The sequence below is a fragment of the Heptranchias perlo genome, chromosome 2, assembly GCF_035084215.1.
Source record: "Heptranchias perlo isolate sHepPer1 chromosome 2, sHepPer1.hap1, whole genome shotgun sequence".
Taxonomy (NCBI): domain Eukaryota; kingdom Metazoa; phylum Chordata; class Chondrichthyes; order Hexanchiformes; family Hexanchidae; genus Heptranchias; species Heptranchias perlo.
The window spans coordinates 62,800,445-62,818,504 of NC_090326.1; the positions used below are offsets into that span (position 1 = coordinate 62,800,445).

General features: G+C 40.6%; 1 protein-coding gene across 1 annotated transcript in view; it reads left to right on the plus strand.

Annotated features, from left to right (window-relative positions):
- Positions 1–18,060, plus strand: part of LOC137333636 (A disintegrin and metalloproteinase with thrombospondin motifs 16) — a 208,233-nt gene that overhangs the window by 68,887 nt on the left and 121,286 nt on the right. Inside the window, exons 4-7 of the mRNA XM_067997884.1 lie at positions 3,240–3,525; positions 11,386–11,585; positions 14,096–14,179; positions 14,756–14,915. Coding sequence (XP_067853985.1) covers positions 3,240–3,525; positions 11,386–11,585; positions 14,096–14,179; positions 14,756–14,915 — 730 coding nt within the window. The remainder of the gene's footprint in view (positions 1–3,239; positions 3,526–11,385; positions 11,586–14,095; positions 14,180–14,755; positions 14,916–18,060) is intronic.

Genomic DNA, 18,060 nt, shown 5'->3' on the forward strand with positions numbered 1-18,060 from the left:
AGAAACATGCACGCGCATCCAAGACGCCATCTTGGATGTCAGAGAGGCCGTGTAGCGCCGAAACAACGGGCGTTAAATGGCCCAATTTAGCGCTCTATTAATTTACCTGGATATGTGGACAAAGGAAAGTACTCTCTGAGACCTAGGGAGTAAATGATCACCTATGGAGTCATCTGAAATACAGAACTCAAAGAATATCCAGAGGAAAAATAAATAAACCGTAACACTTGTGGCCTCTCATTCTGCACTGATAGTCCTGGTTGAACCACCTGCCTGCATGTACATTATCCAATCCTCTCAGCAGTTTTAAAAAAAATTAGATCATGTCCCGTCTCATTTTCTCCAATGAAAACAATGTTAGTTAAGTCCTGCAATTATGCTTCATGCTCTTTGAAGGTAACGGGCTGAAAATCTGCGGGCCTGACATCATGGAGTAAGTGCCGGAATGCATCTGACGGCGTTCTCTGGTACTGACCTTGTCAAGGTACGCGGGGTCAGGGGGAAGTTCCCTCATTTAAATATGCTCAGTGGGCACCCCCACATCACTGGAGATGCACCTCAGCCATCTGCCAGATGGGGGGGCTGCAAAATGTGATGGTGGCTGGCAGCTCCAGGAATGTCTCTATATTTAACCAAATTCTTACAATATAACTGGTACTTAAATGACCATTGACATCTACACACCTGCGACTCCCTATTTCGATATGTTCTAGATGGCTCTGATAGAAACTCCATGCATGTTTTATTTTGATCATGCTGGATCCGTATGGTGCTCTGGTCGGGTTGAAACCTTGAATACTGTGTTCAGTTCTGATCAGGGAGGTACAAGGCAAACATCCAAATCTTGGAAAAGCTCTGGAGAAGTATAATGGAGCTGACCCCTGGGCCATGATTTTTACCTGGAGCTTGGAAGAGAGCGGCGGTGGGGGATGGGGGGGGTAGATTTTGGGGCACGAAACCCGGAAGTAAAGTTGGCGGAATATGCGATCACAACCCAATTAAACGATTACAGTTTTACTTCTGGGCTTCCCCATGTGATAGCCAGCCATATTAACAGGTTGGCTGTCTGACGGATGGAAAGCAGCCGGGGAGCAGATGCCAGGTATGTCTGACATCGTGGGGGTGGTGGGTTCGGTCATTGGTGGGGGGGGGCGGGTGAGGGGAGGGGGGTGTTTGAGCCGGACATCACTGGAGGGGGGGCTGGAGACATTGGAGGGGGGGCTGGAGACATTGGAGGGGGGGCTGAAGACATCGGAGGGTGGGCAGAGATGCCAGGGTGTTGGCAGCCGGAGAGATCGGAGGAGTGGGGGTGGACAGAGACATCAGGGAAGTCAGAGACATAGTAGAGGGTGGTCGGCCATCAGGGAAAGCCTCAGATATTGGTGGAGGGGGTCGGAGGATCACGGGGTCCAATCACGGCAGGTGAGCTTGTTGAGCCTGGAGGAAATGCTCCTGCTTCTCCTGGCCCATAAGCAGTGCAATAAAGGCACTTACCTGATGAACCAGCTCTTCCCACCTCCTTTCATCTGGCAAGATTCACCAATCCCTGGAAACCCATCCTGGAGTCATTAAATTTAAAGCCTAGTTACATTCAATGAAAAAAAAACATTACTTAACGTCTCTTAAGGATGTTAATTGCCCAACTAAATACCCGCCCACCAGCACTAATTGGGGATGTGTTCTCTGGCAGCTTGTTCCTCACACGCATCCAAACGCACCCACGTTAAACCCAGCAGTGGGCGCGTTGGAGCCGATTTGCTGTCGTAACCCAAAAAACTACTGTTTTCACCTCCGATTGGACTCCAACCCACCCATTCTTAGGGGGTTAAAATTCCCTGCCCTGGTGTCAGAGGGCTGAAATATGAGGAAAGATGAGAGAAAGTTGGAGGAGGCAGGTTCCTTCGAGGATGGGATTGCTGCTGGAAGTGGGTCAGTGGGACTTCTTCCAGCTGGCCCAAAATCACTGTGACCCAACCTACTTTCCTGAGTCGGGGGGCGGCTGTCATTGGTAGCATTGGGATTGGAGGTAAATCTCAACGGCTGATTTTAGGGACAGAGATTTAGTGGGAAGCCATTGTTGCCCAATTTCCTCATCTTTAACCGGAAGCATCTTGTTTTCATAGAATCATAGAATAATACAGCAAGAAGGCCATTCGACCCATCATGCCTGTGCCAGCTCTTCGAAAGAACTATCTAATTAGTTCCATTCCCCTCCCTTTCCCCGTAGCCCTGCAAATTTTTCCCCTTCGAGCAGTAATTTGGAGGCAACTGCTCCTCTTGAGCTAATCAGCTTTGAACTCATAGGAGTATATAAATGGTAAGTGAACTAGAAAAGGTTAATCCTGAACATAATCTTAAATTAAACCATGACTGCAGGACAAGGAGACAGAGGTTTGAATGGTAAAGTTTAGTACTGCTGTCAAGAGACACCTCTTCATGAAAAGAGTGATTAATAACTGAACTGGTCTCCTGGGTATGGAGATAGAGGCAAAATATCTGGAACCATTCAAGAGATAGATGCTGCGATGGAGGAAGGGGAGATTGTAGGTTTCATTGGAAGGATGGGGTAGATAGGCAGAATGGTCTCCCTCATCTGTACTTACTTTTGTGAACAAATTGAAAGGTCATTTTATATCGCCTCTGACAGCTTGATGTGCTGTGGATGTTTCAATTGAATACAGAAGCCCTTTCACGTTGGACAAATTACTGTAAATGCCGATGGAATCTTAAAATATTAACCGTCTTGTATTGAGAAACTCTGCAAATGCTTATATCCAGAATGAAATTCCAAAATAAACATTATAATAAGTAATTGCTGAATAGCCTTAATTGCTGAATAACCTTATAATTACACAGTAGCTGTTAGCAATAATACTTTAATTTTTTTGATTCTTATTATTGGATACCACAAATGTTACTACAGTTATATGTCAATGTAATTGATTAGTACAGACGATTAGCAGGTGGAAAGACTCTGTTAAGTCTGCACCTATTGCCAATTTGTGTGACCCTGTAGTGCATTTAATAATGATATTGTTTAAACATGGTTCCACTTAATCATATCGCTGCCCTTTGAAAGCAAACTGGTGTTAGATTTTCCACTTGTTTTGTACTTCTGGAAGTATTAATCCAACTTACCATACTCTGTGTTAAAGGGTGTGTCTGCATCTTGTTTTTGTCAGACTGTACATTTTCTGTGCATACTTGTTTTTAAACTCTTGTATTTCTTTTCTTTCTAGTCAGGTTTGATAAGGACAGAAGAAGCAGATTATTTTTTGACACCTCTACCTCAGCACCTCGCACTTAAGCACAATTACACAGCACCTGAAGGGCACCAACCACATGTCCTCTATAAGAGATCTGCAGAGCCCAAAGTGCATCTTCATAATAATGAGGTAACCATGCACCAGAGGCCTATGGGAATTGGACATTATGACCATAAATACCATCACCATCACCGGCGCCGTAACGACTACAAACACGGACAGCTTCAAAAGCAGCACTACTGCGGGAGACGCAAGAAATGTATGTAAGGGAATTCTTTTATTTTCTTAGTCGCATTTTGTTTTTTTTTAATGTATTGAATAACTGAGTGAGTAATGCCAATTTTATTGAAGGATTCAGATAATTTCATAAACTGAAAAGTGAAGGTTGAATAGTTTGTGGCCATCAGCTGGACCCAGGATTAGATTATAGTCGCGCAGTCACTCCTGGTATTATTTTTAGAAATATGCTTGGAGCTAGCTTTTAAATTCTATTCTTTTCAATGTTCATTTTCTTTTGAGTTACTTTTTTTACTGTCTACACTTACTTTACTTTATTGCTCTTGTTACTTTAACTAGAGGAGATGAACAAAAGAATAATGCTTTCTTTGCTGTAGTTAGTAGGTGGGCTGAGGAAAAGCTGCCACAGACCACAAAAGATTAAATACAGCAGGAAAGCAAAGAAACTAGCAGTTGATGGGGTTGGAGCTGGATAAATCAATAAACACGGATGTTACTTGGACATTGGAGGGTCGTTTTCTTTTGTTTTAGCTTAACAAAGCCAGAAAGTTACTTGTACAAGATTAGCTAGATCACTTTTTTTCAATCCACTTTGCAAACTGTTTAATATCAGCAAAGAGAAGGGAACAAAATGGACATTTGCTTCTTTAGTATATTAAAACCTTCTGGAATCACACCCAAATACAAGTTGCAAGAAGCTTTTAGTTCAAGAGTTCCGGCCAATGAGAAATTGTCGTGTGGTTTTGTAGAATTACGATGGTGCACTATTTGAAGGACAGCCAGATTGGAATTGTTTTTAGATTGTACAAGGTGGTGTCATAATGTAACTACATTTTCAGAAGGTTGTAATAATGGCAACCTGTCAGCTTGTGCATTGAGGACATGGTGAGTTATGCAAATAGCTGCAGTGTTGTTTTGTCTGCAACTGAGTAGAAGTTAATGGATGATAGTAGATTGAGGTGATTAATATGGAGCAGAAATTTAATTTTAGGTTTGACACCATAAATTGTTGTATTATTAGGTCCTGAATTAAAAATTTTGATTCCCATTGTCCATTAAAAGCAAATTGCTACTGTTCTACTTAGTTCTTGATGTTATCACATTGCAAAAAGATAGGAAGCTTCAGCTAAAGTTTCTCCATTCTGTCACACACCATTTCTGGTCATATATCAGGGTTAGGGGGACTAATTTCGGGTGGCGGTATTCCGCGCCCAGTATCTCCCAGAAGTGTGCCAGCTGCCAAATTGGTAACTGGCAATTTCCAATTTTCTGGGGCTCCCACCTAAAACAGGCACTAGTCTTTTGATTATTAAAAGCAAAATACTGCAGATGCTGGAAATCTGAAATAAAAACAGAAAATGCTGGAAATACTCAGCAAGTCAGGCAGCATCTGTGGAGAAAGAAACAGAGTAAATGTTTCAGGTCGATGACCATACGTCAGAACTGGAAGAAGTTGAAGATTAAACAGTTTTTAAGCAGGTACAGGGCCAGGGAAAGGGGAGGAGGGGGAGGAAAGAACAAAAGGGAAGATCTGCGATAGGGTGGAGGGCAGGAATGATTAAATGATAAAATGGATGACTGTGCAAGGCAAGGAGGGTGGTAATGGGACAAGTAAAGAAACAAAAGGTGGGTCTAGAGGAGCTGAAAATGACAACATTCGAACCATTACCAGCACCTGCTGTCTGGAAAAAATCGGAGCAGTGGTTATGATCTGAAGTTATTGAAATCAGTGTTGGGTCCACAACACTGGGGAGTCCAAACGCTGATTGGGTGAACACCTCCGCATGGGTGACCCTGACCTGCCGGTTGCTTGCCATTTTAATTCCCCATCCCACTCCCACTCTGACTTCTCTGTCCTCGGCCTCTTACACTGTTCCAATGAAACTCAGTGGAAGCTCGAGGAACAGCACCTCATCTTTCTATTGGGCACTTTACAACCTTCCAGACTCAACATTGATTTCAATAACAAGAGATGAGTTTTCTTTTGTACTGACCTGAAAGTGGAGCCAGGAGGAGCAAGGGTGATCCTCCTGGATCCATAGCACTGCTTCAGGTCATGCTCGCTCCCCCCTCCCCTCCCATTCACCTCTCTCCCACCCCCCCACCCCCCAGGACCTACCTGAGGGACGTTGCTGGCGTTGCAGCTGGCCCAAATTGACGAATTCCAAACCAGTGAGTTGCATCAGGACGCCCAAAGGGCATCCATTGATTGTCGGTTAAATGCAGATGAGACCTGGATTTGGTACGGGGTGCGCGGATCGATCACTTCACTGACTAGCCACCCAATCCGGGTGCAAGTCCAATTTCTTACCTGAGGAGTTTGTACGACTCCATTCCAGAGCCCACCCTCTATAATGTGTTTGTCCTGTTTGTCTTGTGCAAGTTTATGACTGCAGCAGCACCATAATAGATGCTAGAGCTTAAGCTAGATCTCCATATTGATATCAGGAAGGCTGACAGAGCAGCTGTTGCACCTCAGCATTTTGTATTAATCCAAAGAGTCCACACAAAATACTATTGCCAAAGCTTCCTACTCCATTTTTCCTGTCTGTGGAAATTTCTTCCAGGGTACTGTTGTTGCTTGGAACTCTATTCCTTTAATGCATAATCAACTAACACTTGCTAAACCAGCATGCTTGACAATCCATTAGGTCAGTGGCTAACCAGCATCTCACGAGCCACATGTTGCTCTTCTGTGGCTGAAATGTGGTACTTTGAATGCTTTGATTAGCAGCTCTGCCCACACACTTCGTACTAATATGAGAGATGCAAAATAATAAAGGATGCAATCAGCCACACGAGGGTTGAGTGGGTGAGCAGGGCAGCTAAACAAAGCACTCAAAGAGCCACAAGTGCAAAGCGATAGCTCGTTAATAATGCAGCTTTGAGTCCTGTTTATACTGAATATGAAAACACCTCACTTTTTAAATCTGCTGCAAACCACAGTAAATGATTTGATCAGATTTCTTGTAATTTTTTGATTTGCCAATGCATGCTGGACAGTAAATTTGTTACCCTTAAGTACTCTAAAGCAGATCAGATTTAAGTATTACCAAAGTCAACCCGAATTACAACTTCCATTTAAATCTGATGAAGCATGGACAGGCGATCATGCCAAAATATAGCCATTTCTGTTTTACAACAGGGAATAAGAAAAGTTGGATCATTCATTGTTATTCCTAATAAACTGGCTTAACTTCATTTAGTCCTCAATCCCATATGAAGTAAAAATAATGGAAGCCTGAGTTTCAACTGACCTCCAATGAAGTTAATGGTGCAGGTGGTAATATATTGTAAATGTTCTGTTTTTTGTACTATCTATCATAATGAAGTAAAGGGGAGAGACAGAATGAAAGTTAGAGAGAGACTGTGAGACAGGAAGGAAATGTGAGAGAGGGGACAAAGAGGGAATGTCCAGTAATGAGAGCAGGATGGGTTGTGGGAGAGAGAAAGGGAATATATGAGAGACAGAAACGGGACTGAGAGGTGGAAGTGAATGAGACAGAATAGAGAAATGAGAGAAAAGAGAGGTCATGAGAGAATACAATTCAGGATTCAAGTAAATTGTTGGAAACCAAATAGAGGTGAAACTCATCTTGGGCAGTAGAGCAAAGTGGGTGATAGCTAATCAGCAGTCCGTCTTACATATAGGAAGATAGGAACAGGACTAGGCCATTTAGCCCCTCGAGCCTGTTCCGCCACTCATTGAGATCATGGCTGATCTGTGACCTAACTCCACATTGCCCTTAATACCTCTGGTTAACAAAAATCTATCAATCTCAGATTTAAAATTAACAATTGAGCTAGCATCAACTGCCGTTTGCGGAAGAGAGTTCCAAACTTCTACCACCGTTTGCGTGTAGAAGTGTTTCCTAACTTCACTCTTGAAAGTCCTGGCTCTAATTTTTAGACCATGTCCCCTAGTCCTAGACTCCCCAACCAGCAGAAATAGTTTCTCTCTATCTACCCTATCAGTTCCCCTTAATATCTTGAAAACTTCGATCGAATCACCCCTCAATCTTCTAAATTCCAGGGAATACAACTCTTGTTTGTGTAATCTCTCCTCGTAATTTAACCCTTGAAGCCCAGGTATCATACTGAAGTATTGCATGTCAATGGTAAAGAAAATCAAGCGGAGTGTGAAATGGGTGGAGTGTGAAATGGGTGGCCAATGCTCTATCACCATTTTGTGCTACTGCCCAAGATGGCCACGGTAACTTCAGCGGGAACCCGATTTATGTGAGATTTGTCCACTTACATTTTTTTCCATTTGATTTTCACTTTGGAGGCAAGGGAAAAAGCAAAAACAAGTCTTTCTGAGCATTAGTGTGAAATTATTCATTAATGTATAGATCTGATAATCTGCACATTAGTACCTCTAATACTACCATTTCCTTCTCCTCCACCATTGGCGGCCAGGCCTTCAGCCGTTTAGGCCCTAAGCTTTGGAATTCCCTCCCTAAACCTCTTTGCCTCTCCAGCTCTCTCTCCTCCTTTAAGACTGCTTGAAACCGACCTCTTTGACCAAGTGTTTGCTCACCTGTCCTAATGTCTCCTTCTTTGGCTCATTGTCAATTTTTGTCTGATAACGCTCCTGTGAAGCGCCCTGGGATGTTTTACTACGTTAAAGGTGCTATATAAATGCAAGTAGTTGTAATAGACAAATAGGTTAAAATGGCATCTTCTATCTCTTTCTGATTTATGGATGTATGGAATATTTGGTGGCTGTTGTTGTCAATTGAAGGCAATCATCCAGGCACACTTAACAGTAGATCGTTGTACACAATTAAAAATAAGACTTAAAAACATGAGTGCTATAAAGATTTGCTGTGGCACACTACTTTACATGGGTGACAAAAAATAGATTGCAGGTTATAATGTACATAATATATATGCATATAACTGCATAATTAAAGATTACTACTGCTTGATTGAAGTTGTCAATGAAAATAACATACGCTGTCATCATTTCATCTCACTCAAACTGTAGGCAAACCAAAGTATTTTTTTCTAAAACAAAAGATTTCCACAGGATGAGCAGTCTCAAAACCAATACAAGATCTTGCCCAAAACTGACCACTATTATTCTCAGTGCAAATTCAGAAACGTGTTCCTGCCCAATACATACATTTATTAAAAAGTTAACACATTGCCAGCATTTTTTTTTGTAAAATGAAAGAGAGACCTGCTGTGGAAGTAAGTAGTTTAGTGACTGTTACTTTCATGTTTGCAGGTTATAATTTTGATTGAGAGTCGGTATTTCTTCAGAGATAAAAAAAACACATTTCCCTGACCTGCAAATTAACTTTACAATCAATACCCACATTGATTTTTTAGTCGATGTGAAAAATAGCAGAAAATCAGGAGTAGGTACTAAAATGAAGCCTTTAAGAGCCCATTAACTTTTGCTGCTACCTCCTTCTATGATAAATTCCAGCAGGAAAGCATTTGAAATTTCTACACAGCTTCTGCCATGTTAAAATAGAATGAATGCTGTAGTGCACATTAGTGAGGCCATCAGCAACCTGAGATCAAAAGGATGGTGGAAAAGATTCTACAGCTTAATAGCCACATGAGTGAAGTTGTGTCAGTGATAGATGGAATTAAAGCATCCTTCGCAGCAGTGGTTCAAAAAGAGGAATTTTATTTCTGCTCTGTAACTCTGCCTAATTACGGAGGACCCATGAGTGCTACAGCTGGACAAAATGGTATATTCCAGAACAGAGTTGATGGAAAATCATTGAAAAAAAACATATCAAGATTTTTAAATTCACTCCCAGTGCAATTTGATTTCTAGAGAAAATGAACAACAAAATCAGTAAAATTGGAGTGGGGAGAGGGAGAAGCTACACTTTATGAAAACAAAGTTCAGAGATTACTCTGCCTCTAGGTTATTTCTTTTCAGTTGATCTCCTATATGCTGCTGTTGTTAATTGTATGATTTATATCAATTAGTGAATATATTATTATGTATTCAGGTGGTGGGTATCAACTGGGGACTCTTGTATCCTTTTTATAGGATGGAGCTTAGCTGGAGTGTGGGTGTAATGTGGATCTCTATGAATAAAGGTTTGGAAGCAACTGAAGACCAGGCTCTAGTAGTCTATCCTTCACCACCTGGCTATCCAGTTTATTACACTGTTACAGTAACATTTGTATTTGGACCCATATTGTGTTGTTTGGTCTACAGATATAGGATTAAAGAAATCATTTATGATGGGATATTTTGTAACTTTTTACTTTGTACATTTGTAAATTCCTGTGCCAGATCTTCAGAAGTGCAAGCCATAATCCTGGTCTGGACTGCCAGGTAGGCTTCACAACCAATGGTAGGTTGGCCATTACACCTGGTCTCATCAGGCGTTCTTGTGTCAACCATTCGTCAGGTCCCAAAGAAGGTCCGATACACAGGAACTTTAATGTTCGCAGTCCCCACCTGCCAGTCAAGCCCTCCCTCACCTTTAGGTTGATGGCCTTATAAAGAGTATGTGGAGGCGGGAGTCCACCAGAATGACCATCAATTTTACGTAACATTATATTGTAAGTTATATTTTTTAAACAGATTGTTGAAGCAGGATCTGAACACTAAGTCAATATCACCTTATACATTTTTCCCACTTTTCTCCCTACCTGTTATGAAGGTGCTGACTCTCTTGTTGGGATAGGATTCCATAAGAGCTGGCGGCAGTCCAGTACCATTCCCACATGAAAGAAAGAACTTGCTTTTTTATGGAACCTTCTTACATTCTCAGATTGTCTCAGTGCGCTTCATAGCTAATGAATTATTTTTGAAGTGTAGAGACTGTTTAAGCAAATGCGGCAGCCAGTTGGACACAGTAAGGTTCCAGAAACAGCAAATGAGATATATGACCAGTTAATCTGTTTTCTGTTGGTTTTGGTTGAGGAAGGAATGTTGGACAGGACACTGGAAGAACTCCCTGCTTTTTGAATAATGCCATGGGATTTTACACATCCACCTGAAAAAGCATATGGTGGCCTTCTAATGTCTCACCCAAAAGTGGCCATTCTTTATGGGTGAGCCAAGTGAATGTCAGCAGGTTATTTGACCATGGATGCGTTTCAGCTGAGCTCAAACTGTCCTCAAGTGATTTATATGCAAGCAGTTTCCAGCAGAAGCCACTGGATATTAAACAGGAGCAGGAGTGCTGGCTGACTTTTTTTTTCCCTAGTCAAGGGTTACTGAAGCCAATCATAGCATCCCTACCTCTGTACTAGCTGTGATTAGCTAACTCAGCAGGAACCAAAGTACAAACTTCTACCTTCTTGGTCTTTGTGGCTCAGTGCCACACCATACGGCAGATTTGCCGATTGAACATGTTGTTTCCTCCATATTTGTCACAGTGAAGCAAAAGATTTAAGACACTTACAAAGATAGGGAGACTAGGGCCTTGAATTTTCCTGGGGATTTCAGACATTTATGTTGTTTCTCTGGAGGTTTCTAACAATCTTCCACCAAAGTTACAACAGCAGATCGAGACAACCCCCATGGAAATTCAGGACCGAGGTCACCATCTCATTTTCATGGGAAATGTTGTATTAGCAGTTCTGACAGAGCAGGAGTTGATGCCAGCTGAATTTTGGTGTGTGAGTATAGCCTCATTCTGATACTTCGCACAGATAACTTATGCATAATATTAGAAGGTCACCAAAGTCTGAGAATTTGATGCATAACCTCTCAAGTATCATCTTCTCGTTTCTTGGGTCTGCATAAATTTTATTTTAGCTGAGCAAGCTGAATTAGTGCCACTTTCTATCTAAATGAAGAGCACTTATGACGATGTAAGCCTGCTGCACAGAAATTATTCTTTTAACCTTTCTTGTGCGTGTTTTATTAATAATACCAATTGTCTTCTTTCTGTAGATATGCCTAAACCCCCCGAAGCAGATATATATATTCTACCCGATGAGTATGGCTACCAGCCCAGAAATAAGCGTTCCTTGTTTAAGACCCGGAAGAATGACAAGCTTAATGTGGAGACACTTGTCGTGGTGGACAAAAAAATGATTGAAAACCATGGCAATGAAAACATCACTACTTATGTTTTAACTATACTAAATATGGTAAGGCTGAGGAAACAAATGCATTTAGCTCAGATCAACCTCACGTTTGATGGCAAAACTATTGTATAATGTTATTTTTACAAGATGACTTTACAATACCAGAATAATATTTTAAGGGAGCTGTAACGTATTTTGTAATTACATAGCAATTGTTTTTCTGTACCTGTAAATACATACTCAGTGCATGGAACACTACTGAAGAGAGTCATGAGCAGTTCTCCTTCAGTTATAGGGAGGCGTGGAGGGAGTAGTTTTCACCTTCGCCGCTTGGGTGGTGAACTGATAGAGTGGATCGCCTGCCCTTTGTGGAACCCGGCTGATTTTCATCCCATGAAAATCTATGGGATAAAAATCGGGTGGGTTCTACAATGGGTGCGTGATCTGCTCCGCCAATTTATCACCCCCAAGTGCTAAAATTACCCCGTGCACTTCCGAACCAAGATTTGTCCAGGCCCAATATTCGTACCAGTTAGCCACTGGTACTAGTGTGTATCAAACCTGGAATGTATTGTACCAAGCCAAGGTGCCTTTTGTCACTTGTATGCAGCATCAGTTTTATTTTCACAGCAATATGAGTGGGGAGTTGAGTGCAGCGGTGTAGCTGGTAAGCAAAGCTCCAAGTATACATGCCATGAAATTCTGTGCCGTAAACCGTTGTTGAAGAAAAGCCCATACATTCTTTTGAAAGAGAATTAGCTGGTTGCTTAACAGAAAGGAATAGTAAAGGGAAATGGGAGAGAACAAGAGACTAGGATTAGCCTAAAGTGGCTCAGGTGGAGAAAAAGTGCAGGAATCATGAGGCAAATGGGCTATTTCTGTGCCATAACATTCTATGGTTCTAAAGCAGAAGCACGGAGGGCTGACTATTGGGCAACCAGTGCAATTTTTAATAATGAAGACGCTCTTACTAAATAGTCAGCTCTTACATTAAAATGTAAACGTAGTGCACAAGGCTGTCAGAGTTTACTTTTCCTTTAAAGTTTAACTTTTTATCAGGGCTTTCACATTCTTACTAGTATAAGACTTATTCCTTCAGTGCACCAATGTATCTTTCCCATTTTATATTGCTCTTTTGTGAATAGGTGAGTGCTTCAAGAGGACAGTGCACAGATTCCAAAAGTGCTTTGTAAAAGCAGCATTATATTCTTTAAATTTTAAAGTAGAAAGCTGAATTGCATTTAAGGAGCAATTTTTTTTTAGCCAATGTCGATAGTTGCTGGTTGCTACTGGGATACTACTGAAATGCAAAAGCGTTGTTTTTTATTTCATCCAGTCAGCATCAGCTAATACCCTCGCCTCTGAATCAAAAGGCTATGAGTTCAAGCCCCACTCCAGGATTTTAGCACATAATCTAGGTTGACACCCTATTGCAATACTGAAAAAGCACTGCATTGTCAGGTTTTTCGGATGAAACATTTTACCAAGGTCTTATTTGTCTCTTCAATTGGATGTTAAAGGTCTTACGCCATTATTTAAAGATAGGCAAGGATTTTTCCTCATGTCCTGCAGTATTTCTTCCTAACCAACACAACCAAAAACAGATTATCTGGTCATGCATCTGCGCTTGTGAGATCTTGCTATGTGCAAAATGGCTGTTGAGTTTGCCCACATGACAACAGTCACTGCATGTAAGAGTAATTCATTGTATGTGAAGTGCTTTGAGAGAAGAGATAAGGTGATATATAAATGCAAACTTTCCTTTTTAACAGTACAATAGAACATTTTTGTAATTGCATAGCTATCTGGCAGACCATCAATTTTTAGGAGTGGAAGTGTTCACATTTGAGTATGTGAAGGACTCAGTTGTCTGTCCCAGTGGATTACCCTCAGTTTTTGACATTGTACTTAAGTAGATCTTGCATGACCAAATGAGTACCCAGTACTTTGACCTTCTGCAAATAACCTACTGAATGCTTCAGTGATTGGATCAAAACATTTCAACACTTAAACATCAGACATTCAAAATACAAAAAAGCATGATGTCTGCAGTCATGACATCAACTGTGGTAGTAATGGGTTCTTCTGTGACTAAAGGTGTGTTGATGTACTGCAAATCCTTTTAATGGAGGAGCAAGTAACATCAAACAGTTCACTTGTTGTGTCTGCTGTGGTGTGAAAATCTGTGGTGCTGTAACTAAAAACCCTAACATTGTGCGTGTCTAGGTGCAGTTTTAGTTGGAATGCTTATACTGGCTTTCAATCAAGCATTGACTAAAATGAATTCCCCACCATAATACAGAGGTGACAATCAACCCTATGTAAGGAGACATCCTGATTTCTGCTTCAAAGTTATTGCATACCTTTTTTAACCGTTGATTTTATGTTACTTTTTAAATCACTCTTGAGAATTGCGCATTGTAGTAATTTGCATTTACTAATTATCGAAATTGAAAAAAAGATTGCTTAAGGTTTTTTTTATTGGTAATTGTAGTGTTCCATCAAGTATAAGAACATATTTTCTGACAGACTAAGATATAAACCTGCAAATAACTTTTTTTGCCTCCTTAAAGGTGTCCACCCTGTTCAAAGATGGCACGATAGGAGGCAACATAAATATTGTAATAGTTGGAATTGTCCTTCTGGAGGAAGATCAGGTATTAATTTTTAAATTAAATAAATTAACTTGACAGACATTATAAAACCACACTGCATCATTGCATAATTTGCATTCTTACAATCAAATTGTACAAATGAGATGATTTATAGATTCAATAAACTGAGGTTTCTATTCCGTTAGATCACAGTAGCAGTGGTCTTCATAAAAGGTTTAGAATCTTACACCTGCATTCACCTAAGTTTAATCTTTTTTGACATTCACGGAAGAATGTTAACTATGCACCCACTATCTTGTAGGCATTGCTTGTTGGCAGATGATTTAACTTTCTCTTAATTTGCTGTCTTTGCAATTGCCATTAGGAATTTCAGGCAAGGCCAGTTTGCATAATCCAGCACTTGTCTTAAGATCACAACATTACCAGCACATTCATCCTTTCATGAAGCACTGAACCACCCAATGAACCATAAAGGACTGACTAGGCAGCTTGTTGCCTCCCATCATAGCATATTTGATCTTTCACAGAATGTTATTCATTTAATAGAGCAAAATGTGGGGCTGATCTGTGATCTCCTTTGAACTTATTTTTTTTTTCCTTTCCCTTTTTATCCTACAGCCGGGTCTTTTAATAAATCACCATGCAGACCGCACTTTGAACAGCTTCTGTCAGTGGCAGTCGGGATTGGTGGGCAAGGACGGTAATCGTCATGATCATGCCATTCTGCTGACAGGCCTTGACATTTGTTCTTGGAAGAATGAACCTTGTGATACTTTAGGTGAACCCATTTAATGGTTTTAAGATTTAAAATGAAAAAATATGAAAAATGTTTTTATTTAAATGCAAAATATACAAAACCTACCTGCCACACATGATATGAAGGAAGGTGAATTTACTTTTAATTCTCGATCCAAAAGAATCTAGTGTTCTGCAAAGTGTCACATTATATTACATTGTGAATCCAAATTTCTGTAACATTTTGTGTCACTTTGAATTATCTTCTGTAGCTTTGGCAGGAAGCAAGTGAGAGTAGCAAGAAGTGAAAAAAACAACAAAATCCTGGATGGGTGATAGAATAATAAACAAAAATCCTATCTCAGGGTTCAGACCATTAAGAAATAGCTCAAATGTCACTCTTGTGGTTTATGGTGTCTTTCAATTGGATTATTGAATTTCCATACATAAGATAAGAAATAGGAGCAGGAGTAGGCCATACGGCCCCTCGAGCCTGCTCTGCTATTCAATAAGATCATGGCTGATCTTCTACCTCAACTCCATTTTCTCGCCCTATCCCCATATCCATTTCCATCCCACCCTGTATCTTTGTACTAGAGAATGTGCTTCATATCTTATCCTCATTATATATATGTTATTGGTTTTTTGTCACATTTCCACGAGTGTTACTGCGCAGCAGTGGAACAAAAATATTACAGGTCTGAAAATGGACGTTTAATCCCTATCATGGCCTGGGTTCTCCAGGCACTGTATTGTCATTATTAATTGCATAGAGCAACTAGCAATACATTCCAGATAAACAGTAGCGATATATGACAGAAAATTGCATTGGTATCTGTGCATTACACCTAACAAAGGCATTGCAATCCCCTTCTTTGTAAGCTGCTTATGAATTATGAGTCCTTTCCAGTAAAATAGTTCAGTTCTGCACCATTACCCTCCATCAATCAGTTCCATCGTAGGCTTTAAATGTGAAATACAAATGTTGTATATTGGATAATATGCTGAAGATTCTATTACTATTTCTATATTATTATTACTAAATCTATTGGTATTGTTTTGCGGTACCCACTAACAGTGAAACAAGACTTTGTTTTTCTATTAAATGGCATAATAGAATGCAGCTGCAGTTAACTGTAAAGAGAGCAGATAGCTCTCAAAGCTGACCCTGTATTTCAGACTTCAAAATCATAGCTGATTGAAATAAAATAAGATATTGTACCCATGATGTGAGGAGAGTAAGACTACATGAAGATTGAGGCAAATGCTTGCTCTTAAGGAGGGAAATATACTGCATGTAATCACCATAACATTCTAATCTCTATCTCCAAGACTCCTTCCTTTCCTCACTTTGGGGCTGAAATTTCTCTGTGTATGAAGTTTTCATTAAGCTGGTGTTAGCTGGAAATAGGGCCTGGCCCCAAACACCTAACCAGAGGATTTACAGGGATCATGGGGGCAGGCTGAAGACAAGAAGGAGTTTGGCACTTTACTTTTAACCTGTCTCTAAGGACAATTTAAGGCACATGGGGCCTTCTGGCTGCTGCTCTCGGCTTGAATATCAGAGCCCCAGGTGCAGTTGCAGGAAGCTGCGCTCCAATTTCCTCCTGATTTTTTGAGGCACACGGCCCAGCCAGTTCCAGGCCTATGCCTGCATGTAAGTGAAGAGAAAAAGTAAGGGCAGCTGTTTCCTCACAGGGACAACACTCCTGAAGTTTCCAATGGGCACCTATAGAGGATAATGTACTCTATATCTTCACACGGGAAGGCAGAGCAATAGTATTACACAATTTCATGAATGTATTAAGATTTCATTGTGCCAAAATTTACTGCACCTGCTGATAATTAATCCATTATTAATACAGCATGATTAAATTTTACTTTTTCATACAGTATAGACATTCAAAAAGGATGCATGAGGATAGGCATACTCATCGGTTGTAACATTGTCTTTACTGGGGTAAATTTTCAACTTCATTGCATGGATGGTAACCTGGCAGAATGGATCGTCCACCCATTATGAAACCCATCAGATTTTCATTCTGTTGAAATCAACGGAATGAAAATCAGGCAGGTTCTATAATGGGTGGGCGATCTGCTCTGTCAGATTACCATCCATGTTCTGAAGCTGAAAATCGATCCCACTGTCTCTCAATTCAGCACAACCTGTGAACAACAACAACAACAAAACTTGCATTTATATAACACCTTTAATGTAGAAAAACATCCCAAGGAGCTTCACAGAAGTGTAATCAGACAAAAATCGACACCGAGTCAAAGTAGGAAATATTAGGAGGAGTGACTAAAAGCTTGGTGAAAGAGGTGGGTTTCAAGGAAGGCCTTAAATGATGAGAGTGAAGTGGAGAGTCCTGGGATTTAGGAAGGGAATTCCCGAGCATTGGGTCTAGATGGCCGTAGGCACAACAGACAATGGTGGGGCAAAGAGATTCCAGGCTGCACAAGAGACAAGAATTGGAGAAATACAAAGTTCTCAGAAGATTGTAGGGCTGTTTTTGCAGGTCAGCATTTACAGGTAGAATGCTTATAGAAAGAAAGGTTATGCCAAAAGCAAGTCCATGAAAGGGACAGGGCACATGGTTTATTATTTTGTTTACATTTCTCGAGAATTGAAGTGAGATTTAGTGAAGTGGAATTTGCTTTGAATGTTACACTCTAAACTCACTCGATACCTGTGAAATTAAGCGCCTCGTCTCATCAACCATTTTTCAGTCGGCCTTCAAAAAGATTGGAGATGCACATGAGAACATGTGCAAAATGCATGATATCCAGTTCAGATCACAAAGGGGTCCTAGTGTTGGATCCCTGAGTTACACAATCATTTAATTGGATATTGGGTGGTTTGAGCAAATGTAACATTTACAGGAGCGACGAGCACCACTGTACCTGAGAGAAAAGCTAAGGAAGAAACTTGTAACAGAGCCACATGGAAAAGAGAGCAAGGAGCCCTCCCATAAATAATATTTTACTACAGGCTTCATTTTTTTTAGAAGTGAAAACTAATGCAGGGCCTTGTGGATACATCAGGTTTCTTACACAAGCAGCACTAGGCGCATGCCCTGTACACAATAGCATAAGCCAGCTTTTGCACATCTGAGCTCATTAAGTGGCTCAGCAGCATTATTACATTCTGATTAGCTAATAATTGTGCATTAATTATAATATATCCA